This window comes from Corapipo altera, unplaced genomic scaffold (genome assembly GCF_003945725.1).
Source record: "Corapipo altera isolate COAL_440 unplaced genomic scaffold, ASM394572v1 23b, whole genome shotgun sequence".
NCBI lineage: Eukaryota > Metazoa > Chordata > Aves > Passeriformes > Pipridae > Corapipo > Corapipo altera.
Window position 1 is genome coordinate 4619624 of NW_020884885.1, and position 26600 is coordinate 4646223.

The window sequence follows — 26600 nt, forward strand, 5'->3', positions numbered from 1 at the left end:
TTGCCCAGAGAAGTTTTAGATGTTCCAGCCCTGGAAGTGTTCAAGGCCAGATTGGATTGGGTCCTGATCTGGTAAATGGCATCCATGTCCATGGCAAGGGGGCTGGAACTAGATGATCCTTGAGGTCCCTTGCAACCCTAACCACATGCTGTGATTCTGTGGTGATTCCTGTCACTGAAAATACCCGTCTATGGAGAGATGAGGAGATGGAGGATCTAATGCTGATTTGTCTGCCTGAGAGATGCTGTGCTGCATGATCTTTTTAATGCAGTCTTGAGGTTTGTTTGATTGACTGCTCTTGTATGCAAAAATTCAGAAGTGCGGGGGGTGAGAATGTTTCTTTTTGGTTTTTTTTCTGGTCTTATTTCTTAGCAGAACTGAATTTTAAGAAAAACCCCTGCTTTAATTTGAGATTGATTGTTCCATTTGCACTCAGTTCTGTCAAGGGACCCCTTACTTTATGCCTCTTCTGGAGGTTTGACCATTCTTAAGACTCTCAGTGCTGCAGGCAGTGTGCTCCTTGGCCTATGTGGAGAGACCCTGCAGAGGCCAAGGTGAAGGAGACAGAAGTTCAGATCCTTGCACATGTACACATACCCTCTTCAGAAACTGTCATGACTATGGCCAGAAGAAAAAAAGAAAGAAGGAAGGAAAATGTTGCTCGTATATAGCAAATGGCAAACTGCTAATTCCTTCAGACTGTGAGATGCTGTGACCCCAGGGAAATGACTTCTAGCAAGCAGTTTTTCATCCTTTTCATTACCTCAACAAAAAGCTCCTTTAAGTGAGTGGTCTACTCTGGCTGCAATAGAAGCTTACCCATTCAATGCTGACATTTTCTGGACCATGTGCCACACAAGTGCTGAGGGGTGTGCGTGTGTGTAATGTACATAATACGGAGACAGGCAAAGAACTGTTGGTTAGCTATTGCAGAGAACAGAGCCTGTAACACTGCAAAGGAGAGAGTTTTGTCAGATCAGTTTGCAAGCTGCTTTCAGCTGTCAAGGGATGACAGTAAGTTTCCGGTGCTCTCTTTGGGGTACATGTGCTTCTGTCTTATTCGAGAAAAGCAGAAAGTGTTGACACTGCTATATGTTGCTGTGGGAGGCTGTTTTCTGATGTCTGCTGCCTTAATCAGCTGAGTAATTGAGGTAGTGCATGGTGGTTTGGGGAAAGAGGTGAGGGATGTAATGATGGCTTCTCTATCACATGAAGAGAAAACAACAGGATGGGAGGGTAATGGCGTTTGGACAATAGTTTTGAAGGTGGTGGGTTGAAGTTAAGCATGCTTGTTCTGTGGTGGGCTAGAGCAATTGTTACAGTATTTGTGTAGTAATAAGTGAAGCATGCTTTAAGAATGCAAGGAAACAGCACAGACTGCCTTTTAAAGGTAAGGAGATGGAGAGTTTCATCATAACAGATTGGTGCTGTTTAGGATAGAAGGCTCTGTCAGTCTGTGGTTATGATGATGGGGGACTAGGTGGCCTCCTCACTAAGTAATGGAAATGGTTACCAAGCTCATCTTCAACCTGCTTTATCCTACTTAAGCCAGCAGTGACTGGGGGTGACTGCCACATATTGACTCAGATTAACATATTTCCTATGAATGTGATCATGCAAAGAACTGAATTATTGTGGTAGGTGCTGGTAGGCAGTGCTCTCTGTGCCTGAAGAGGAGAGTGCAAGCGGCAGACCTTGCTTTGTACTCTGTGATGTTTTAAGCATGTGTGTTTAAAGTACTCTTATCAGACTTTTAACACGTCAGTTAGGACCTCAGAACAACCATGTTTGCATTGCAAGATGACCCAGGAGGTAATGAGTTGTTTTGTAAACTTCTCTGCAAGTGTCACCATGGGAACTCCTGTCTGTCAGGTGCTTCCAGCACATCCCTGCGGTTTTGCTGGTAGAGAACTGGATGAGACCATAAAGCTAACCACACAGTCTTCCTGCCAGATATTGTTGATGACCCTGCATGTGCCTGGACAAAAGCTGCAGGACAAATTGCCACGCAGAGAATCCCACTGAGGGATTCTTCTGCCTCTCCTTAGGGACTGTGTTGATGGCTGCCGTCTTAAAAACAAAAGAGGTTCTGGCTGATCCTTGCTGAATTGGGGTAGGAGACCAAGCCTGTGTGTTCTTGCATTAAACCTCCTCTTTTCTTTTTGCAGGCTGCCCAGAAGGGAAGAAAGTTGAATTTATTACCAGCTTACTTGATGCTCTGACAACAGACATGGTACAGGCTATTAACTCAGCAGCACCTACTGGGGGTGGGAGGTGAGTCCAGAAAGCACTCTGGCTGAACGCCACTCAGGTGGTTGCAGAGGTCTGAGGGTCCCTGAGTTGGGACAAGAGGGTAAGGTGTTGCTCTGACTGATTTGGGTTCCTCTGGGTTGCTGGGAGAGGATCTGAGGCTGCATCTTCAGAAACTGCTTTGTCCGGTCATCTTAGCACTGCCTGCCTTCTCCCGCCCCTCCTCCCTGGCAGCTGCTTCACCATAAAGGTTAGTAGAGACCATTTGAAGTGTGAAATGAGAGCTCAGTGGGAGGAAGTGGCTTGTTCTTTTGTCCCTTGGTGCATGAAAAAACCTAATAAAATGCAAATGCATTGAAGGAGACCGTGCGGCCTAGTGGCTACCACAGAGATTGAAGAATGTGAACTGAATTCTTGGCAGTACCAGTGCTGTGGTTTTGCTGTGAGGCTGTGAGGAGCTGGTTTTTATGGCCCTCCTCTCTGACCAACTGCCTGTCCACGCCTTTTGGAAGGAGGAACAGGTCAGGCCTGTTGAAAGAGATAGCCACAACTCTGTTTTTGGGAAACTGATGGAAAGCTGAGGCTGTGTCTCCCCCTCCTGCTTGATAACAGCAGATCCTCTCAGCTCAGCAGCTTCAGTGCTGTATTGGGACAGGCCACTGAGAATGAACTGTGATGGATTTAAGAAGTGCTACATTGGCTAGGCAAGGCTTCTATGGTTCTGGATTCGCCTGACTATAAAAGGAGTCAGTATTAGTGTAGCATTCAGGGATGCCACGATGACTAATGTGCTTATGTTCATAGGATTCTAGAGATGGAGGTGCCTCTGTGCATATGTTACTTCTGTGGGTATTGCTCCAACATGTTGAGAGTAATGTTGATCCCCTGCTTTCCTCCTTCATAAAGGAAAAGGAATCAGTGCCATCTTGAACTATTCAAGGTCCTGGGTGGTACCTCTTTGTCCCTTGGCTTCATGAAGAACTGCTTGTGAACTCATATGGGTTTAACTTTGCCTTTGGACCTTACAAATCAGGCCAGTGAGTGCCTGCATGCTGAATATTCTGTAACCCGTCTAATGAGCACTATATACCCAGCATGTCTGTATTCATATAAACAGGATGAAAAATGCCCCAAGGATGGGAAATCCATCGTTCTCTCCCAGACTTAAGCATTCCAATGTCAATTCTGTCTAATTTGCATGGTTAAAATGCAGTGGGGAAGGGTGGTGGAAAGCCCTGGAGAGTATGTGATATTTATTTGGCATCTTTGGCACTGGGACTGAAACACAGCTAATGTAAATCATTACTCTTAAAATAAAGCTTAATATAAACCAGTGTTGTAGAGACCAGAGATGTATGCCCCTTCTGTACTTCTATAAACCAGCAGGCTTGATTCCTAATGTTCCTTAGGCTTTGTGTAATTCTCAGCTTTCAATAGAGGCCTTTCTGGTGGAATTTTTTGCTGCCCAGGTCTTCACATAGTTGTCACATTGATTTATTTTCCACTCCAATTCAGCAGCCCAGTTGTGAGGGAAAATTAAATCTTAGAGCAGGTTATCCTTGGTAAGGTGAAAGACTGCCACCACCCAAATACTCTGCATGCCCACCACCATGATTAAATTCAGATAACTGCTCTGATGTAACTTTCCGTGTGCATCAGCTAAGCTAAGCATGTACACATGTCAAGCTTTTCCAACCCACATGCCATGATGGGACCATGTCTTTTTTAAAGATAATTTCAAGGATTTTTTTTGTACTTGTATAAAAATTTAATCAGTACATATTTCATTTCATATGGCTTTGCGGAGTTGGGAAGCTGCCTTTCTGCAGTGAGTTGTGCTTTCCAAGGGTCCCAAGGGAAGGAATATCCTGAGTCCTCTCTTCAGGAATTGGCTTCTGGTGTACTCTTTGCTGAGTAAAAACTGGTCGGATGGCCAGGCCCAGAGAGTGGCTGGTGGCCAGTGACAAGTGGTGTTCCTCAGGGCTCAGTATTGGATAAAAATTAATTAAAAAATTAAACCTTATTTAATATTTTCATCAACAACCTGGATAAGGGAATCAAGTCCTCCCTTGGCAAGTTGACAGATAACACCATGCTGAGTGGGAGAGTAGGAAGGCTCTGTAGAGGTATCTGGACAGGCTGGATCAATGGGCTGAGGCCAGTTGCGTGAGGTGCAGTAAGGTGAAGTGCCACATCCCGCACTTTGGTCACGACAACTCCATGCAGTGCTACAGGCTTGGGAAAGAGTGGCTAGAAGGCTGCCCAGAGGAAAAGGACCTGTGGGTGCTGGTTGACAGCCAACCGAACATGAGCCAGCAGTGTGCCCAGGTGGCCAAGAAGGCCAATGGCATCCTGGCTTGTATCAGCAATACTGTGGCCAGCAGGACCAGGAAAGTGATTGTCTGCCTGTACTTGGCACTGGTGAGGCTCCACCTTGAGAACTGTGTTCAGTTTTGGGCCCCTCTCTATGAGAAAGACATTGAGATTCTGGAGTGTATCCAGAGAAAGGTAATGAAGCTGGTGAAGGGTCTGGAGAGTAAGTCATGTGAGAGGCAGCTGAGGGAGCTGGCGATGTTTAGCCTGGAAAAAAGGAGGCTGAGGGGAGACCTTATTTCTCCATGTAACTACCTTATAGGAGGTTGTAGGGAGGTGTGGGTTGGTCTCTCCTCCCGAGTAACAAGTGACAGGATGAGAGGAAATGGCCTCAAGTTGTGTCAGGGGAGGTTTAGATTAGATATTAGGAAAAACACAGAAATGGTTGCAAACCATTGGAACAGGCTGCCCAGGGAAGTGGTGGAGTCACCATCCCCGGAAGTGTTCAAAAACCATGTGGATATGGAACTCAAAGATGTGGTTTCGTGGTGAACATGGTGGTGATGCTAGGTTGATGGTTGGACTTGATTATCTTGGAGGTCTTTTCCAACCTTAACAATTCTATGATTCTATGTATATCTGAAATTGTCTAGGTAACCTAACTTGACTTTGGCACTGGAAATGAAAGCTCTTTTCCAAGCTGAAGGGATATTTTACCTATTGTGTTAATCGTATGTTTAATTAATTTCCAGCCTTAACAACTAGCCAAATACTGTATTTATGACCATGCTTATCCTGTATCTCCCTGGCCCATGTTTACTGACCAGTTCTTGTTGAAAAGAAAAGCTAAAGATGTGACTATCTGATTTTTCTTAATATCAGTCATGTCAGTTTTAATGTCTTAATGTAATTTTCCTTATTCATGAGGCAAGCTTCACTTTTGGAGTCTCTTCTCCATCTTTGCCATAATGATGGCAGAACAGGTTCTGTATTTAAACACGCACTGGTTCCCTCTGTAGCTTCCCTCTTTCTGCTCCTTAATAGAGCTCAGATTTTTATTCTCCTGGGCCTTTTTTAGGTTTTGAACAAGTGCATCTAATTATCCAAGGTAAATTTTTAACATATCAGCAGCAAACCTTATGCTTGATACAGGGAGTAGACCAGGCAAACAGCAAGCTGTACCCCCGTGTCAACTGGGCCTATGTATTTTAATCAGAGAAGCTGCATGTATGAGTTTTAGGGTAGGTGGGGGAGTACTCCTGTTTCTACGTGGCAGCAGGAAGATGATACAAACATACAATAATGCATCTTTATGCATCAGTGTTAAAATATAGGACCAAAGGCAGAGAACAGCCTTTCCAAAGTGTCAAGGACTGAAAAATCTTAACAGTGAGAGTCTTAAGGAGCTCAGCCTTCCTCAGGGTATTAAGAGAAACAAAAAAAAAAGGTTGAAAGATTTTGTATAATCTGAGTATCTCCGCAGGGACAAAGACTCTGCAGGCTCTTTAATCTATCAGGGAAGAACATGATTAACTGAATATAAACAAACTCGTGATCAAAATTTCTTTAAAGTGAGGGCAAATCTAAGGCAGAATGAAGTCATGAGGGAGGTGACTAATTCCCTCTCTCTAAGGCTTTCATCTTAGGCCTGTTGTGTTTCAGAAAGACTTGCTTTAGTCAAACCCGAGTTATGGTCCTAAGAATAATTTGATTCACATTTTATGAGTATGATATACAGGAAATCAGATTAGATTACCCTGCTGCCTTCAGTCTGGATCTCAATATGTGAGTAAAAACTTCCTGTGTTTGCTGTCTTCAAGACTTTACCTATTTATAATGTAAAGCTGTCTGTGGCTTTGCAATTAATATTAGCTTTTTTATTTTTTGCAGGGATGGTGGGGAGGGAGTGAAGGCAGAGCATGAGGAGAAATTAGAGATCTGCTTTTAAAATACTGCATAGAGCTGTGCTAAATTGCACCCAAAAACAATCTAGTAGCAGCAAAGTGAGGCAGTACCACTTGGATTCCTGCAGGCCATGTAAATAAAACCTGATAAGACTTTTTTTTTTCTAACTGGGCATGCTTAAAACAACCTTGTAATCCCTTATAGGTCTTGTCTTGTTTAAGAAAGTTCAAAGCTATTGACTTTAATTGAGTTACTCTTGCTTTACAATAATGTAAATGAGATGAGAACTTCCCTTCCTCGTGGCCCAGGTTTATATTACAGCATAATAGCCACGTAGACTTCATTTAGAGTTTTGAAACAGAAAATCTCTGGTAAAATTCATTCTTGATTTTAAGTTTATGTAATAATTCCAAGGCACATCTTGTTACTGTATGCTTTCAAAGTAATTAAGGGAGCACTTGTAGGAAATTGGTTTATTAGCCAGTGTTTGGTATCCATATTGAAAAGAAGCATTGTTGAAATTGTTCACATGTAAATAGCATATAATAGGAGCAGCACTTAAAAAATTTATACTTTGCTTTAGTACATTTTAGTCTATTTTCTAATTCTGATATATTCATATTACACAGGGCCTAAACTAAATTAGATCAAAGGGAATCCCAGCTTGGGTTTCCCTGATCTGAGAAACTTTCTTTGGTCCCTGCTGATTCAGAAATGAGTTTTAGTTGCCAAAATGTGTGCACTATGGCTTGATACATTATCAGCAAAAATATTACTGCCCAGTGGAATTTAGGGTAAAAGGGCAGCTTACAACAGCCACCCTTATTATGTAACACAGCAGCTATGTCCCTTCATTTAAAGTTGCCACTTGTTCTCTATGTAATAGCCCCAAAACGTACTTCAGAAAATGCCTGTGAGGTTCCCTTTTATGCTGTAGTTCAGCAGTTTGAAGCAGGCAAGCACAGCTCAGCACATCTCCAGGGCATTCTGAAGTCAATCCATGTTTTAATAAAGATTGACGCTTTCAAACAGCACAGAGAAGTTAATGCTCAGTTCATGTTGTGTTTCAGTTGAAGTTGGATACCAACTTCTCTTTGTCCTCTTATTGAAATTCTAACCTAATTAAAGATACAGGAGAGCTCATGTAAGAGGAGGGTCTTTGAGCTGTCAATGATGAGTGAAGGGAGGTTATTTTTTAACTTTCTAAATGATTTATCCCACAGTCTTCAGAAAAGTTGAGAATAATGTTTCATGTACAACTTAGCCAGAGGAGAGGAAGAAACTGTAATAGGGAGATAACTGAAGTTTTAAGTGTAGAGGAATTATGCATTTCCCCTAATGAAATTGGACTGCCTAGTTCCCTTTTGTTTAGTCTGAACACAGCTTAGTTTTTTGTTGGCTTCTTGATTCTTTGGCTACAGGAAAGGGAGAATAGGAAAACAAATACAGGATCCTTTTGCAATTCTATTAGAGTAATCCTCTTTGATTCAAACAGTGTTCCACCATTACAGCCTTTAACTTTAGAACAGGCAACTGCAAAGAACAACAAAAGGGGAGTAAGAAGTGGAAGCAGAGAAAGAACAATCATGGATTTTACCTCAATTTGTTAAACTTGTTGCTTTCCACTGCTCCCTGCTGGCACTTTGGTGGACATCATCAATGCAGTCATGGGCATTGACTGGCAGGGTCAGTCACTTTCCATCTTGCAAAATATTGTCAAGTCATAGAAACTTACAACTTAAACTCCTGTAAACGTCCTGACCACAAATGTGCCTTGTATGTTAGGAATGAAAGCTGGACTTGATTTTTTTTTTTTTAACACTGTTGCATGTGCTAGCAGCTTCTTGTCCTTCGTTCTTTCATCCTGGAATGATGAAACCCTGTGGTCTGTAGTCTCTGCAGTCCGTCTAGGTGATGTTAGGCTGGTCTTACTGCCCTTCCCTCCTTCTGCCTCAGCTGCTAATGTTGCTACATAAAGTTTGTATTATAGAAGAATAGATTTTCTAAAAGTCTTCAAACAGGTGATCATCTGGTGGGTACTTCAGAGATTGCAACCTTGCTTTCTGTCAAAGCAGTAGTTTGTATTAGGATTTTTTGTCACTGCAACAGTGCTGTGGGTCCATGCAGCCTGTGAAGTGGGATGCAGTGGGGCTGTAAGTGTTCAGGGAGCAAAGGATCACCTTTGGCAGGAATGGACTTCAATTTATGTGGTAAAATTTAGGCGGTCATACTACCCTTTGACAGCACAGTTCTATGGAGGATAATGTGATTGCACACCGTATTTATCTCCCCTTCTTCCCTGGTCCTTCCTGCTAGTTAACTCCTCCTTTCTTGCAAGGAGCCTCAAGGACTGGAAAGCATTACAGATGGCATGCAAAGTGCATATTCAAGCTACCTATTTGATATTTTAGCAGTCTTCTCTCTCATTCAGAATTCAGCACAGCTTACAAAAGTGTTATATCAATGTTTTTTCACAGCCTCTGTGTGTTCTGTCTGTATCCCAATTACACTAGATGATGTGAAATATTCTGTTGAAGTGTGCCTCAGCTGGAAGATAGTGTTGTTAAAAGTCACAGTACCTTAACTCACATACCTCCAAGCATAAGCCACCTAAGAACTAAGTATTCTTCTGCTATGACAGAGCTCTTAGCACAATATACACAAGGAGGAGCAAAAGCCTACTTAGAGACAACTATCTCCTTGATGCTAATAAATTTGTAAGACAACTGAGAAAGCAGTTTTGCTGTCCTAGGCTGTTACTGACAGACCATGCTTCTCCTCACTATTGGAATGTTGGTGGGCTTATGCTGCTAATTGAGCTAAACCTGCTGGATTGTGTACAAAAGCAGTCCAGCAGGTTACATTTGGAAAAGCAGCTTGCACAGAGCTCCTTGCTACCCTAGTACTCATTCTTTGGGGTTGATTGTTTTGCCACAGAGTGCTAAAGAGGAACAATTAGGAAAAAAAGTAAGTACAGCTGTAATGCAGTCAACCTGAGAAGACCATCTATATTTTGGTAATGTCTGCCTTTACTAGGTCTTACAAAGCTGCTACAGCACTGAAGTACTGGAATTCAGTGGATTTTAGTGTGACTGGTGTTAAAGCAAGAGATGTTGGAAATTGAGAATGTACAAGGCAGCTTTGTTCTGTCTTGGTGTTTATGATTCCTTTATGGTCTGAGTGAGTAGAGAGGCAGCCCAACAGATGAAGTTTGCATCTGAGAGCTGATTTATTTTTCTTGCAACAGTGGGGGGGGGGGGGGGGGGGGGGCAAATAGAAGGAAATTCCCTTGGAATACTCTTGCCAAGTCTGTGCTTGCAGGACAATTAGAGCCCCAGATTTATTTCAGCTGACCCAGCACGTATGGTTGGTGTCATGCATATTATCAAAGCTAGGTGGCCTAGCAGTGCTACAAAGTTGCATGAATTTATGTTTCATGGTGTTGCCTAAGTGCCTTGCACAAGCAGTTGTCAAAGTATGGTAACCTCAGCCTTCATTAGTGTATCATATGATTTCATGAGCCAGGGAGGTATGGCTGAACTGAGATGATGTGGATGCTTCCTGTGCCAGGATTCTGGATGATAATCAGAGAGAGCAGGCAAACATCTTAGGAATTCCAGTCCTGCTAAGGTAGCTTACAGGAAGTGGTATAAACTCAGAAATGGCTATATCTTCCTTCCTCCTAAAGTCACAGCCATTGAACTAATTCCCTTTAGTTGTATTAGCATGCTGCAGTTTTCAGTATGAGCTCTCAACATGTTTGTAATGGCAAAGATCGATTTATCATCACCTCATGAGTCAATGTATTTGTATTAACTTGTAGATTTCCCTAATTTTCTGTATGGAAGTGCTGAAGAGAGCTATGTTGCTTCTCTTGGTAACTCATAAGAGCTCTTCCTTGGTGTTCCTCATGAAAAGGAGTGTCTCTTCAGCAGATAGTAAGAAGCTTGTATTCCTATCTGTTGTCTTTCTGATGTTGGTTCTAAGATGCTCTGCTACTTTTTCCATTTCTGCTTCTCCAGTTGTGGGCTTTCAGGAAACAAAGCACAAGCCAAGGTATGGACAAGGGGAATCTTACATGTAAAAACTCATGTTTTATTCTTCTATCTCAGCAAAAGCAGAATATTGCTTCTGGCAATATAGAATTTCCTTGAGGCTTTTGAAAACATGCTAGTCTTCAAATGATAGCCAGCTCTTTTCCAAAAGGGAGAGAAGCCAATAGTTATGTTAATAAATGTCATAAAAACCAGGCAGAGGATGTGTTTCTGTTCTCTCCTGTCATCCTGGTCAACGTATACAGTTTTGAAAATCTGGGCACTCCCTTAACTTCCTGGGGAGATTTTTGTAATTTCTGCTTGTCCACAGGTGAATCTATGGGTTTGCCTGGTATTTTGGCCAGGAAAAATACCCCAGACTTATTCCTAACCTGTTCTTTCTCCTGCACAGTGTTTATTCTGCTGTTCATTGACCAGCTTCTGTGACTGAATGCCAGCCTGCCTCTCAGCTAAGAATTAAATGATAGAGATAGTTTCAAGGAAAACCTTGGGAAAATTGTTGTGCAGCTTATTTGCCTCTCCCTTCTGTGAGTGTTTACATGTTGTAAGGATTCATGGATCTCTGGATAGGGACCATCTTTCTATATTCTAAGGTAATTTGTAAAAGCTATCAGAGAAAGTTAATGAGGATCTCTGTTCTCCATCTAAGTGCCAGTTCTTGCTTTCTGCATGTTATAGATTCCTCATCACTAATGATTTAATTTACCATGGTGGTAGGGTGGGGGGGTTACTTTTCAGGCTCTATAGCTGTGTTTTAAAGGCAAAACTGGTCATACCAGAAAGTGAAAAGAATTTTCTCCCTTCTAGTTACCAACAAAGAAATTTTTAGTGACCATTTAAATATAGATCCTACTAGTTTCTTAAACAAGGTTGGTGACAGTCTTAGAGTACATTTTATAAGGTGCTGGAGTTTGTATTTCCCCATCAGCTAGAATACTCCAAATTCACACAGAGAATCTGGCTGCCTGCAGCATGAAACTGTTCCTCTTTCCTTCCTGGGGAAGGAATTTAGGCAGCAGCTGGGTATGTCTCCTGGAACAAGTCAGAGCAACCAGTGCCAGTGTACCATGTCTGACTACCTATCCACTAATTTCCATGCACTGAAATGCTTTATTCTTGTAAGCAAAAAGGCTTAAGTCTCAAGCCTCATTTCAGCATCTTTTCAGCTTTCTCTGTTGGCATGCTCATCATATGGAGAAAAGACAGGCTAGCTTAGAAAGAGTTTCTTCCCTGGTTCTCAATATCACTGAGGAAAAACCCCTTTCCTACTGCTGCTGCAGAGCACTAGACACTGCTTAAATGGTATGACATAATGGTGCTTGTTCAGTGATGGCTTGATGTTGAAAGTCAGCATTCTCTATTTTTGCATCTATAGCTGTTGCTGTTCCTCCTCTTTTTCTTCTCTTCCTCTCTGATATTGTTGTTTCCCATAGAAATAAAATGAGTCAAACAGCATCAAGCTTGTAATATCACGAGTAAGAAGTGAAGCAAACTGAAGTTGCCAAATCTGTAGTGTTGCTTTTAATGATTTGTGGTGTTTGTCTGCTGTGGAACTCTTATGTGTAAATCAGCCACGTGAAAAGCATTAAAAAGGCTGAAAATACAGCACAGGTGTACAGATACAGGGAGATGTTGTATCTTGCCAAGGACATTTCCAAATAACGAATGTCTCTTTCATTAAATTAATTTGTTCCCTTTCTGAAGTCTAGATGTTGCTGTCACAAAAACTATCATGGCAGCTGACACTCATGGCTCTCCTGCTGGTAACTTGAATGGGAACCCAAGGGTCAGAAGGACCAAGGGTATTGCTTCTTACCCTCTAAAGGGGATTGTTCCAGGATTAGACAGAGTTTCAGCAACTGGTGTGAGGAGAACCAGAGCTACTGAGAGTATCAGAGTCCAAGATTCTCTTGGCACCACTTGTTAATGCTAAAGGACACCTTCAGAAAAAGTTTATCTCTCTCAATAGAGCTCAGCTAAAAGGAGGAGGTTGGAAGACCTGTGTTTTTTGCCTTCTTTAAATATGACATAACACTTGCCTGATTTGATGAGCAGCTCTTGCTCCTCAGCATATGCTTGACAGTGTTGGTGAGAGCACCCATTTTTCGGGGGCCTGTGCTTCCTCTGTTCCAGGTTCTCTGAGCCAGACCCCAGCCACACACTAGAGGAGCGAGTGGTACACTGGTATTTCAGCCAGCTGGACAACAACAGCAGTGATGATATCAACAAGCGGGAGCTAAAGCCTTTCAAACGTTATGTAAAGAAGAAAGCCAAGCCCAAGAAATGTGCCCGACGTTTCACTGACTACTGTGATCTCAACAAGGACAAGTCGATCTCGCTTCAGGAACTGAAAGGGTGTTTGGGAGTCAGCAAGGAAGGAGGTGAGTGCCTTTTCTTCCCCGTTGCATGACAATAAAAACTGACACGGAGTTATGACAAACTCAGGAATCTGTTTTCTTCCAACTGTTTCAAAAGCGCCAGAGTTTGTGTGAGAAAATGAGTGGGATTAATACCTTGCCATGCAAATGTAGTTCGTTATTTGTGTTATGGCTCCATCTTATATCCCTTATCACAGACCTTTGTGCTAAGACTATACAGAAACAGGGCAACAGATAAGCCTTGACCAGAACTCTGCTTTGTACTGTAGAAGTCCTTGGAAACTGTAGTTCAGATCAGATCAAGACCCTTCTGAGTAATACCCTGCTAACAGTATTAGGTTGTCTCAACCATGGAGGTTGACAGACCCGGCCTTCTCTGGAGACCTTGTTGACTAACAGATATAATACTTACTTTCATTGCTAAATTCAGCATGGAGGAAAGTGGATGATGGGGAGAGAACAACTTAGAAAGAAAGTACAGGGATATACTGTTTCCCTTTTTCAGAGTTAAATTGTACTTCAAGATTGGGGGAGAAATAAGGCATGTGAATAATCTATTTTCCTTTTTGTTTAGTGCCTGAGCAATCAACCCACCCTCCTGCCTTTTCTTGCTTTTTCACCTTCACCTCATCATCTGTTGGGACCTGAACCAAATGGGTATTTTTGGAAATTTTATGAATTGAAACTGTTCAACCCAAATTCAATAATTATCAGTCATTCTTGACTGTGGGCAGACTTGCTTGGCAGGAGAAGGCAAACAGGGGGATTCCAGGGGACTAATATCCTGTGCAGGTGTTTTGTCTGTGCAGACAGCTCTTGTTATAACTGTCGTGCTAGTTGGGAAGGGTGGGTAGCTTTCTCTGTCTCATCTTAACATTTCCTTAGGTCTTTTCTCAGGTTTAGCACAAGTGGGAAGGGAGTCAGTACATTTGGGTGTTGGGAAATTGCATTTTCTAGGTGCTTTGTAAACATCTTAGTTACCATAATAGGCATGTTGCATTACTTGTCAGCTGTTAGAAGCATTCAGCTTCTGTAGCCCAGTGGAAGTTTTTTTATAGTCATCAGTACCTTACTGAGGAATGACATACCAAAATAGCAATCCTTAATTTTTTTACCTTCCCAATAAGATGGATATGCCAAATGAGTTTTATTGCTATTTGGCCTGGAATAAGGCTCTCTGGAATCTGCTGCCTTGGCCAACTGACTGTTCAAAATTTAGTTTATGGAAGGGGAAAAAAATCAAATGTGGAGAAGAAAGAAAATGTGAAACTTTGAGCCCATATGAAGGGGAAAGAAAGCAGAGAGACGTTGTGAGTGCCTAATTGTCCAACTGTTTGTTGGGAACGCAGCCTTGACCTTTCATGTTTTCTTCTGTTGTATGAGGACAGGACTGTGGTCAAAAAGGGGCTCTGATCTTGTTTTGTCATACAGCTCCACTTACCTTCTACAGGCCTGATAAGCCTTGAGGATCAAAGATAAATGGGTAAGTTAAAGGATGGTGAGGACTAAAAAGTGGTGGAGGGGGCAGTGCAGGGAGCAGGTACTACTGTGTAGGAAAGAACTCAGGGAAATACTCTAGAGGTGCAGTAAGCACGTTTGTGATGGATCTTTTTTAAGAAATCATTAAGTTTTCTATGCTTTCTATTCATAAGAACTTCTAAATTTAGAAACAGTCGATATCTTTGACATGGTCTCCCACAAATCCTTCTCTCTAAATTGGAGAGAAGTGGATTTGATGGGTGGACTGTTTGGTGGATAAGGAATTGGTTGGATGGTCACATCCAGAGGGTAGTGGTCAACGGGTCAGAGTCTGATGGGCATCAGTGACCAGTGGTGTTGCTCAAGGGTCTGTATTGGGACCAGTGTTATTTAATATCTTCATTAGTGACACAGACAAAGGGATCAAGTGCACCCTCAGCAGATTTGCAGACAACACCAAGATGAGTGGTGTGGTTGACACACCTAAGAACAGGACGGCATCAAGAAGTGGGCCCATGGGAATCTCACAAGGTTTAATAAGACCAAGTGCAAGGTGCTGCACCTGTGTCGAGCAGCCCCCAGTATCAGTACAGGCTGGGAGATGAACAGATGGAGAGCAGCCCTGTCGAGAAGGGCTGTGGGAGTGCTGGTGGATGAGAGGCTGGACATGAGCTGACAATGTGCACTTGCAGTCCAGAAAGCCGATCGTGTCCTGGGCTGCATCAAAAACAGCGTGGCCAGCAGGGTGAGGGAGGGAATTCTGCTCTTTCATTCTGCTCTGGTGAGACTCCACCTGGAGTACTGCATCCAGGTTTGGAGTCTCCAGGACAAGAAGGACGCAGACCTGTTGGAGCGAGCCCAGAGGAGGGCCACAATGTTGATTGGAGGGATGGAGCACCACTCCTACAAGGAAAGGGTGAGAGAATTGGGATTGTTCAGTCTGGAAAAGTGAAGGCTTTGGGGTGACTTAATTGCATCCCTCTGGTACCTGAAGGGAGCCTACAAGAAAGAAGGAGAGGAATTTTTTACAAGAGCATTTAGTGATGGAACAAGGGGAAATGGCTTGAAACTGAAAGAGAGTACCTTTAGATTAGGTATGAGGAAAAAATTCCTTACTGTGAGAGTGGTGAGGCACTGGAACAGGTTGCACAGAGAAGTGGTGGGTGCTCTGTCCCTGGAGGCCAGGTTGGATGGAGCTCTGAGCAGCCTGGTCTAGTGAAAGGGTTCCCTGCCCATGGCAGAGAGGTTGGAACTAGATGATCTTTAAGGTCCCTTCCAACCCAAATTATTCTATGATTCTACGATCTTACCCCTTCTCTAACTTTCCCTTATCCTGATCATGGGCGAATGTAGTCAATCAACTAGTCCATGTATTTGCTGTCTGTTTCTTTCTCTGTACCATGGCCCCCAAAGATCTGCTGGGGCTGAGGTCATTGTAGGTTCAAGCCAAGAGCTAGTTGGGAACCTTTTTGATCATGTACTTTCAGTTGTAAACTGCCATCAGATGAAACCAAAACTTTTCATGGAAATGTTTTTGTTTTAACAAAAGCTTTGTTTGAAAGGTTTTTCTGGTCTGGATTGGATGAGGAAGGGTTGGAAGGAGGCAAGAAAATCATAATTTCCCCTTGATATACCTCATTACAAATGAACTTAGCTCAGATGTTCCAAATTGTGGTTGAGTATTCAGTAGCATAAGGACTAAAATTAAGTGGGTCATCATTCCAGGTGAGTATGCCTCCTGCTCGGCAAATTGAGCACTTATAATGATTTTGAAAATAAAATATAATACAAATTTTGTAGCATTTGGGATGCTGAGGAATAGAGATATTATTATTATACATTTTTGTCAGTGTTTCGCCATTTTTTTGTGGCCAATTCCATCCAAATGTGGAAATAGTATTGCTTAAAGGAAGCATAGGGCATAGATAAATCACTACTTTTATATGCCTCTCAGGGACTAAAGAGTCTAAATAAATAAGATTTATGTGTGAGGATTCAGCTAGGGTACTCATAAGGACAAACCTGAATCTGAGCTCTTTCCAGCTTAGGATCAAATCTGTGCGAGGTGCATAGTTCTCTCTCTCTTCCCTTCTTCAACAGGTTCTTAATGCCTGTGGTAACTTAATATGTGGGTACTGCCAGCCAGTGGTTCTTCAGTGAGGAAAGTAGTTGTCCAGTCTGTCAGAAACCCTTCCTATTCCATCCTTATGGTGATCTAGAAAGCTGCTGGAAAATCTGCTAGGTCTGGTTGCCACTTTGCACAGCTCTTGTCCCTCTGTTTAAACCTGACTTGTTTCTGTCAAGGGCCATTCACATGGAAAAATGCCATTTCTGAATCTCAGAATGGAGCAGCCACATGGAGTCAGCCTTTGAGGATCTGCAGAAGCCTGCAAATAGTTTCTTAAACTGGAGCAGAACAGGCAGGGAGGGCTTTTAGCTTGGAGTATGCCAGAAATGGTCTTTACCATCATTAGATATAGGATTGTCTGTTTGAGGAATTGTGGAAGGAAAACGGACTGTTAAAAGTTAGCATTCCTCAGTGCAGTCTGCACAACCTGAGTTAAGGGAGGAACCATCTGTGATCAAAGAACAAATTTAGCTCTCTGCATTAGTCAGAAGGCAGGGTCCTTGAGAGGAAATAGACACACACTGCAAAGCTTTGCTGGAAAGTTACTGGACCCGAGATAAATTGGAGTCCAGTCATGTTGGAGAGGAGGGCTGTACATCTGAGTAAGGCTTATGCTAGTTGTGCTGGCTGCAAAATGCTGGAGTTGAGTTTTGCCTCTCTGTTCTTCCAAGTTCAGAAGAACAAGTCAGCATTTTGTGCCTGCCTAAAGAGGAGCTAAGGGAATAGGCAGGGAAGAAATATCCCTCTGCCAGCTGATGGGAGGTTCCCTTCTGCCAGCTCAGATCCCGTGATTGCTTTGCTGTCCAAGAGCTTGTCAGATGGTAGGTGTTGGGCGTGCTTCACAGACCATGAGGACTTCTGAGGTGGAACTCAGCCACCAAGACCACAGTCCAGAAACAGGATCAAAATATCTTAATTAAAAAGTGTGTGTGTGTAAATAAACAGCATGTCACTTTCTACTGGATCTGAGGAAATACTACAGAAAGAAGGGAAAGTAACAGACAATCTGAACAGCAGATTTCCTTCAATGATGCTCGGGACCTTTCTTATTGGTATCTTCAGAAGTAATTGATTCGCTGTATGCTTGGGAGGCTGGGACTGAGGTCACTCTATATCACTACTGTGCAAGCAGCTGTGTGGGAGAAGGTAGCAAAGAGCAGTCACCTGGGAAATGCTTCTGGACCAGTGATGGTAGAAAACAACAGTCTGCGCAGCCATGAGAAAACTATAACCAGGTAATGACTGAATTAAAAAGGAAATTTAAAGTGCATCTAGTTACAATTAGATTAGAATGCAAAGGAGCTCCACTGGTTCAGTGCTTGGTTTTATTTTTCTTGTTTGGATATCCCCCTTTGGAGCTTTGTAGTGGTTTGCCTTTAATCTTGACAAAAGTTAGTGATAAATCAGGACATCAGTAATGTATTGAGAATACAGAGCTGGTGGTGGCAAGGTTCTCTCCCCAAAAGGTGAGAGATTTGCTCAGTAAGTCTGAGGAATCATCTCTTCATGTAAAAAGCTGCTGGAGTTTCCTTGGAGCTTTTTCTTTTGAAAGACACCTGGCCTAAACCAGTGTGGCTAGAATTGTTACTCAAAACAGTGTACTTGTGAGGCTGAGCAAATACTCTCCATTATGAAACTTGCTGAGTGATGGGATGTTACCTTGTAATGCCCAAGGGCTTCCCAAGTATGTTAGTAACCCACTGTCGCCACCTGCCGTATTATTCCTTCCTCTCTTTTCTGCTCTGTGCAGCATTGTTGTGGCAGGGGTTTGCCTTCCATAGGTATACATGGCTTTATCTGGCAGGCAGTGGGCTGAAGGTGATGCTCTCTTAGTGCCTCACAGTGTGGCTTCCCCATGGAGGTGCATGGGGCCGTGCCCCACTTCGAGGGATCCTCCTGCCTTCTGCACACACCCACCTGGAGCTCCCCACCTCTTTCCAAAGACAGATAGTGCTCATTCACCTCTTTCTCGTTCCCAGCACTGTGCTGTATACAGGCTTACCTGCTCTGGGTGCTAAAGGGGGGTAAGGGTTCTTTCGGATGCCCTCTGGCTTACCCAGGCTGCTGGACGGGATGGCAGCAGTGGAACCTCTGGTGTTTTACACGCACGTGGACGGCTGGGCACAGCTATCATCGAGTTGCGGTTCCGCTGATCATGCCAGGGCAGGTGGCTGGTACCAGGCTGGTGTTCGGAGGCCTTCATATAACTTAGTGTGCTTACACAGTTTCTCGTATTAATGCTCTCTAAAGCCAAGAGGCTGTGCTTTGTGACCCATTTCAATCTCGGCCAGCACCAGCTTTCTCTCCCCCTCTCTTGTCCTTCCCAGCAGCTCTGTTGCATCTTGCAGCCCAGCCTTCCCACCTCCGGGGCTTCCCCCACCTCACCGCTGCCCTCTGAGCTTCTGCCCATCTCGTCTCTCCACAGAGCAAAGTGTGCTGTAGCTGCTGGCGTGCAGAGTACTTGATGTGCAGAACAAGTTGTGCAGTCAACTCATGTGCATGCACAAATCAAAGTCTTCAGCTGGGCAGAGTGGAGAGTGGCAACAGGCTTAGTGCTGCTGGCTGGGAGCTGGAGTTCCCGTTTTCAGCTAATCCCTCTCTGAAATCAGACCAAGCAGCTAGGAGGAAATGTGGCATGCTTTTGAGAGCTCCTGTAATCCCTGAGCTCTCTGTACTCAACACATGGTAGGAACAGGTTTATATTGAGGTAAGAGGCCCTTGCCATGAGCTCCAACTGGTATAGGGTGCGTGTGCCTGTTATCTCATAACACAATCACAGTTCTGCCTTTCCACCAGTTATGAGTTCAGGTCTTTGATTTTAGGCACCTGTTTGATTGTTTGGTTCAAGTGAAAGATTTAATAAACTTGGGCTATCTGTATTGCCTGCACTTTCTCTCTTTCTGGCTGCTCTCTTTCTACATGGCATTATTTTGCTTGCTTGGGGAAACCTCATGACAGTACTTGTATCCTTCCTTTCTTCTTTCTCCTTCCACAGTTCAGTTTAACTTTGTAATTGTTGTTTCTTGCCCCACCAAACCTCTGGATTTCATGACATTCAGCTACTACAACACCAGGTATTTAATATCTGTCATCTCGAGCATATTAGTCAAACTCTTGCATGTGAATCTTAAGAGAGTGTTGGCAGGACTTGCTGTGAGCATGCTCAGAGGGGCTCCTTTGAACCTGCCCTCTGGCAACAGACAACAAGGAGCCCCCTTTGTCATGCCACAGCATTTATTGCCTTTAATGTGGTTCTTGGATTTTACAGGTAGCCTGAGCAGTTTGCCCAATGGAAAAAGACAAGGCCTTAACCCTTTCAGTGAGTATCTTGTCAAAATGGTTCCTTTTTTCTGTGATACCCATGTATTTCAGAATTAATTTTTCCCTGCTCTCTCATGTTCACGAACAGCAATATAGAAACAGATGGAAACCAAAGTTGTTCATAAGAGGTGTGAATATACCAACATGCAGCTCCACTGCATCATCTCCAAGTCCAGCTCTGTGTCTTTAGCTGGAGCAGACAGTACGTTGCTGAGGAATTAGATAGGATACAGCAGCTATGGGATGAATACTCTCCTCTTCTATTCTCCCTCTAGCAAGCAATAATTTAGTTGATTTGTTGTGCTTACATTATATTACTCCATGGACAAGTTTCCATGAAGACACTATACTCTTCATGGTGCAGATCTGCTTTCCTCTGTATTTTCTGGCAGCAAATTGCACCCTTTTATCAGGCATGAACAACATTATTTGCTTTGCTTTTAGGCTTGCTGCCTCATGGTTTCATTGCGTGCTTCTCATTTTGGACTGTAAGAAGCAGTGAGCAGTTCTCCCCTGCCTACTCCCCCACTTGTTCTATAGCCATCCAGTATACATCTGGTTAGGTTCCTTTTTGTGTTGAAAAGACCTAGGCTACGTATTTGCTTAAGGACAGAAGTCTTCCCATACCTCTTGCTGTCCTTACCTTTCTGGGGACCGTATGTGGTCCTGGTTGAGATGGGCTGAATGGAGAACTGAAGATAAAGATCGACTAAACCTTATACACTGATGTAGTGATGTTTCTTGGTGTGTCCTCAGTTCTGAGCATGTATCTGATTTTTGTCTGCCGCTAAAAGCTGAGCAGAGGCATTCAAACAAGTGCGTACTGTGGCTTCAGACTCTTTCCTAGTCACTCAGACCACTCAGTGTAGGACAAGTCATCCCCACTCACACTCTGCGTTGCATTTATGGACATTGAAGGTAATCTACTGTTTTTATGAGCTGCTCACTGAGCACTGCAATTGCTGTTTGCAGAGCTGTGCAGTCAATTTCAAATATGACTATCTGGAGTAATTTTGCATTTGACAGTATTTGCCCCCTGTGGCAGGGCATGTTGATCCCAGTGAGGCCTTTTTTCCCAGTGATGTAACCCTTCTAATTTCTGAAAATCAAGTCCATACTTTTGCTTTCTCTATAGTGTGTTTTCATCTGTAATTAATCCACAGAGCTCTTGCTCTGATCCTGTAAGAGCTTTGATTCTTTAAGAATCTTTGATGAGGGACTTAAAAGCTTTCTGAAGAAAGGCCTCCTTCGAGACCTGCTTGTCTTCTAGGGGAGGAGACACCTGGCTGTGGCCTTTGAGGGAGATGGTGGCAGGGCAACCTGGCAGCAGTGGAATTCTGCATCAGCTGTGGCAACCGGAAGAGCGGAGGGAGACCAGTTGTTTCCCTAGACTGCATGCCCATTTCCAAGGAGGGGGAGGAAAGTGGTGGTTTATATTTAAAAATATGGCAGTCCCTAAGGCTCTGTGTGAATCATTCAGTGTTTTTTTCAGCAAGGCTGTCTCATTAGCCCCTAGTTGTTTTCAGCCTCACAGCTTACTCTGGGATCTCAGCCTTCTGGGACCATGGCTTCAGCAGAGGCTATTCTTTATCTTTATCAGCCATGTTACTTTTGGTTTTAATTTGCCTTTTTTCCTCACTTGTCCTGTTTCTGTTCTCTTTGTCTTTTTCCTCCTTGCCCACCCCACCCTTTCAGTAGGTCGCCTGGTGTAGCAGCAGAAGACGGGAAGGGAAGGCAGGAGCTGACCCAAAGGAAGGAAAGATCCAGTGACAGATGGACAGACACCTTGCTGCTTGTGAGCAAGCATGCAGCATCAGCAACATCCAGCGTAGCAGAAGTGGCACCCAGAATTTTTGCACTTTTTAATAATTGGTTTGGGTTTGGTTTTAATTGCTTTTCAATGCCATAATCTAATACTTTGGAGAGTGGAGAGAAGCAGGATCATGACTTTTTAAAATTGGAACAGCTACTGATGATGTAAAATTGAGTTCACTGGGACTCAAAGACTTTTATATACTGTATATAAATATATATGTAAATTGTACAGTTGTCTTGTACAGGGTTGGAGTCACTGTTCTATTCCTCCCTTTGCTTTTGAAGGCTGTTACGGCTAGAGAGACAGTTTAGCTTTACTGGATTACAGTAATGCATTCATTTCTGCCACCAAACCATCATTCAGTGACAAACCTTAACACTCCCATGCGGAAAGGAGCCAGTGTATCAGCATGACTTGTTCTTGCAGATGTGCACACAGTGTGCCAGATACCAAATGCTTCTTGAGAGCATCTGAACCCCCTTTCTTACTGTAAAGCCTGTGCAACTCACAGGCAATTGGGCTTTTGAGAGCACAGATATCATGTAAGTATTGGTGCACTGCAAAGCTGCTTAAAGTAGGGATAGAAAAGGGTTGTATTAAGGACATATAAAAGTAGTTTCTGCACCTGTTGCAAGTTGGACAGAAACTAATTACAATTGCATTGCTATCCAGGCTCAGATGATATACTTAAGAAAGATGTACCATGCCTCTGGAATCTAACGCTGTAGGAATGATGTGGGAGCTGTAGGTCTAGCAGAGTCAGGGGAAGGAAGCTGTACATCTTCCTCTTTGACTAAGTGTTCATCTATATGTCATACAAGAATAAAAATACTAAGAATCCTGCTAAAAGCAGCATTACCTGCCTGTTGCTTGCCTGAAGAGCAAAGAACATAGTTGTCAATGCAGAAAGACACAATCATGCTGCTGGTCCCCAAGTGTCTGCTTTACTTATGTTTCAACACTACAGCCTGGCCTGTGCTCACTGGTGACTGTCTGTCAGAAATGACTATTCTTGTCCTTGATGACTGTGAATCCAAGCTTCCCTCCTGCACAGTGGTGTGCCTGCCTAGTTTAGAGTATCCACTCTTCCTAATTTGCTGTTACCAGTGTTATCTGTGTAAGATGACACTGGAGTCTGATGAACAATAACAGTGAAGGCTTGGAGTGAGGAGTCTGGTGTTCTTGGAGGCCACAGGGGATTTTTCAACAACTAGAAGTTTTACCAAAGTTGTTTCTTTTGCAGGGGCACCCATATCAGTAGTCCTAGGTTTGGGCAGAGCGTGATGGGACAGTGTTTTGCTTTATGTATTTCCAACCACTGGCAGCACTCACCTGTTCTGAGAAGCCTCCCACTTCAGACCTGGTGACCCTTATGCCACTTGTCTCTGTTAGAAGAAACTGTAGTCAGAGATGATGATATGCCACGCTAATGAGATCACACCAACAATTGCTTGCAACAGCACTGGGTTACTGTAGAGACTGGAGTCATTCTTTGAGTCTATATCCCCGTTGCTTTGGTAAAAGATGTTACAACAAAGCATCTTCACTCTGTGTCATGTCATCATGAGAATAGTATTAGATAAATACATCACAAACAAAAGTGTCCTGATGCAGTAAGTTAGTGATTGTTGGCAAAATGGAAAGTTACAAAAAAAAGAAAAGCAAAAAAATAGTTCTGCAAGTAACTGTTTAAGTGTAGTAATAACTTCTGGGAAGTAGATTGGAGCTAATTAAAACATGTAGCTTGGTTGAAAACACCTCTTGTAATCTCTGAAATATACATCACACCACCATAATATAAAGATGTCGTCTCTCTAGCAAGAGCAGATCCTGCTGCTGGATATTCATGGTTTCTCACATACAATGTATGTGCTTTTCTGGTCTGCAAGCTCCCACCTTCTTGATTGCTTCTTCCCTTTTTTTTTTTCCTTCCTTTTTTTTTAAATGCCCAGGGCATATCTTTTGTGTGTTGAAATAATTTGGTTTACTGTATAGTTAGAAATGTCCTTGTCACACTCACTAATTCTATTGTAGGAGTAAAGAATGAATCCAATGTACAAAAAAAACCCCTTTCCTTTTAAATATGCTAGTTTTAGGAATTTAAAGATCTGGCTGCTGGGTTGGTTGGTGTTTGGTGGTTTGGGGTTTTGGGGTCTTTTGGGGGGGGTGGGGTTTTTTTTGTTTGTTTGTGTGTTTGTTTTTTAATGTATAGTTGCATCAGCAGAAGCAACCAATTGGATGCCTATAGGAGTTGTGTCAGCCAGGCACTGGGGCTGGGCAATGCCCCACAGGACTGTGGGGGGACTACAGAACTGCTAAAACTCACTGCATCTTTTCTTCTGGAAATGTAAATAAATCACCCAGCCAACACTCCTACCTGTCACATAAATTCTTCTGCTGACTTCCTTTTTTCTCATCCTTGTGTCCTTCCCCTCCAAGAGGCCTGCATTCACATAAAGTTCGCAATTAAAATTGGGTCAGTTCTTCAAGGAAGCCAGACAAGGGGTGGCTGTTGATTAGCTCTGGCATTAGTGGGTGTTCATGTTGCTATGCTAGAGCTGACTCTATGGATGGATTGGGGACCAAGCATTATATTGCTCCCCTTTTACAAGACAAGTCCAAGTCCCTGCATCCTGATCTGTGTGGGTCTCTGAGCAGCTTCTGGTAATACTTGTACACTGCCATGGAAGATCCAAAAAGCATGATTGTGTAATGTCCAAGTAGATGTTAGGTTACTTGTTCTGATTTTGTGTTGGAGGATCATGCAGACAGTACTGGTCTTGATTAATACAACCCATGCTATGAGCTGTCCAAACACTGTATTCATCAGAAGAGCCTCAGCTGCCTGCTTCCCCTGTTGCTTTCATTGCCAAAAACCTGGCCAGTCCATGTGGCTGCCAGGCCAAATGTGTCCTTATCTGGTGGTGGTAAGCATTCTTCTGCTCTGCCTTGCATCAGTAGCATTTTACTGAAGCTGGGACATGGGGAGTGTCAGTGTTGTGTCTGGAAGCAGACACTGTGCAGGTGTCTCCTCAAGTTTCAAGTCTTCCTGGGCCTCTCCTGCTCTACTTTGAATGACAGCTGAAAACAGCAGAGAAGAGAACCAAGACCCCACAGTGCAAGTCATCTGTTCCTCCTACCAAAAGATAAAAATCTTTCCTTTTTTGCTGATCCTCCAAGGGCATAGTATGTTGGAGGAAACTGCATTATGGTGGGATTCACATGTGTGAAGGCACTGCTTTCCATGGCTTGAGTTTATATTGAACTTACCCTGCCCCAGCACATTTTTGCCTATGGCATCATTTGTTAAACTGAAAGGCATCTGTTTAGTTTTGGTTTTGTAATAAAATAGATAACTTTTACTCCAGTGTCTTGTGGTGGTTTCTTGTTCAATCTTGATTCCCAGAACTTCTCTCTTCTACATAATATTCTGTTACCCTTGCAGTCCTTAGGAGAGGGAAGGAGACTTTCCTCTTTGCAGAATCAAGTGTCAATCTATGGTTGGGTTCTGCAGTCTGTGATGTTTCTCTCTTGTGTGTAAGCCTTTGGGCTGAATTAAAACATGCTCCAGAGTGTGTCTCTGTGTTCGATGACAGTTGTCTGATCTATGCAGGCTGCTTAGAAAGACTGTGAAGCTTCAGCAGGAGTGTAGAGATGATTGGAGAAGGTGGAACCCACAGCCAGGTGGGATCTTGTAGCACCATCTCCCCAAACCCAGTGCAGCAGTCAGGCCCTGCACTTTACATGTCCTTGTACCTCCCTTTCATAAGAGCTTTCATACTTTACTTTTGCAGGTCATCCCTCACTATATAGGAGCCTGAAATAGCTGTTGTCCATAACCTTGTAATCCTCAGAGATGACAAGTAACAAGCCATGCTAGAATACTGTGTTATTGTAAAACATGCTTTTTCCTAGGCCACAAAGAAGTGTCATTCATCAGAGGCTGCAGCACCCGGCCCATGACAGAGGAGGCCACACACTGTTTGCTTCAAGTGCATTTGACCAGCTTTCTCATCATGTCTCTGTCTTCACTTGTTTACATGTAGCTCTCTTGCAATGAATAAGGAGACGTTAATTGCACATCAAAAGGGAGGCAAGTGCAATCCCAAAGAAGGTTTTCTGCTTGTATGGTAGTCAACAGGCTGAATTGCTTGCAGATGGTCAGAGAGAGCCATGACAAGATTCTTGTCTTTAGGTGCAAGTTCAATGATAAAAGAAGAAAATGCAGGTATGAGTGACACCCAGTGTGTATCTGTCAAGAACAAACTGACAAACCAAGCTACTTTCCTTGTATTACCAAGATAGCAAGTTTTTGGACTAAGGGAAGAGCAGGAGTTGTCATCTCTGGAGTTCTGCAAGACTTAATTAAAAATAGGGAAAGGGTATTTTAAAAAAAACCCAAAAGGCCAGTTCTTTGGCCATGCTTCCTGTTTCTGGGGTCAATGTAAGGTAGTCTGAGAGGCCTTCACCCTTCCCTGGCAGTGCAGTCATTCTGTAAGCAAGTCAAAAGGGCTATAAAGGGCTTGCTTCTGCCTCTGCTTCCAACAGTGATATGTCCAGAAGACTTTTCTTCCTCCTTCTTCTGCCTCCTTTCTCCTTATCTTTGACATAAGTAACAAAATCCACATGCAGAACATCGACCTTCTGACTTCTCAGCAGGCAGCCCTTACAAGCCATTTCAAGCAAAATAACCTGGCAACTGTTCAAAAGCTGTTATTAAATTGGACAGCAGGATCTGCAGAAGTGATGCTCCTTAGTTTGGAAAACACCTTGAAAACAAAGTGAGTTAAGAAATGCTACCTCAGGAACTAAGAGTATAACAGCAAGTGTTTTGTATGGAGTGTTTGCCAGAAAACCTGATACTGGCTACTTGGGGAAGCAGTTATGCTTTTTGTCCTTCTCTATCTGAGAACCTGCTTACTGATTTTAATGGTGGCTTTTGTTTTTCAAAGGAG

General features: G+C 43.2%; 1 protein-coding gene across 12 annotated transcripts in view; it reads left to right on the top strand.

The window, feature by feature from the left end:
- SMOC1 (SPARC related modular calcium binding 1) overlaps positions 1-25007 on the top strand; it is a 142073-nt gene extending 117066 nt beyond the window's left edge. For 6 of the 12 annotated variants that reach the window (XM_027642086.1, XM_027642088.1, XM_027642089.1 and 3 more), the window contains 5 exons: positions 2169-2274; positions 12657-12904; positions 19568-19582; positions 19777-19827; positions 21525-25007. In XM_027642086.1, the coding sequence (XP_027497887.1) occupies positions 2169-2274; positions 12657-12904; positions 19568-19582; positions 19777-19827; positions 21525-21541 (437 nt within the window). In that variant the 3' untranslated portion in view covers positions 21542-25007. The remainder of the gene's footprint in view (positions 1-2168; positions 2275-12656; positions 12905-19567; positions 19583-19776; positions 19828-21524) is intronic. The other 6 variants (XM_027642085.1, XM_027642092.1, XM_027642084.1 and 3 more) reach the window with 5 other exon arrangements.
- The last annotated feature ends 1593 nt before the right edge of the window (positions 25008-26600 follow it).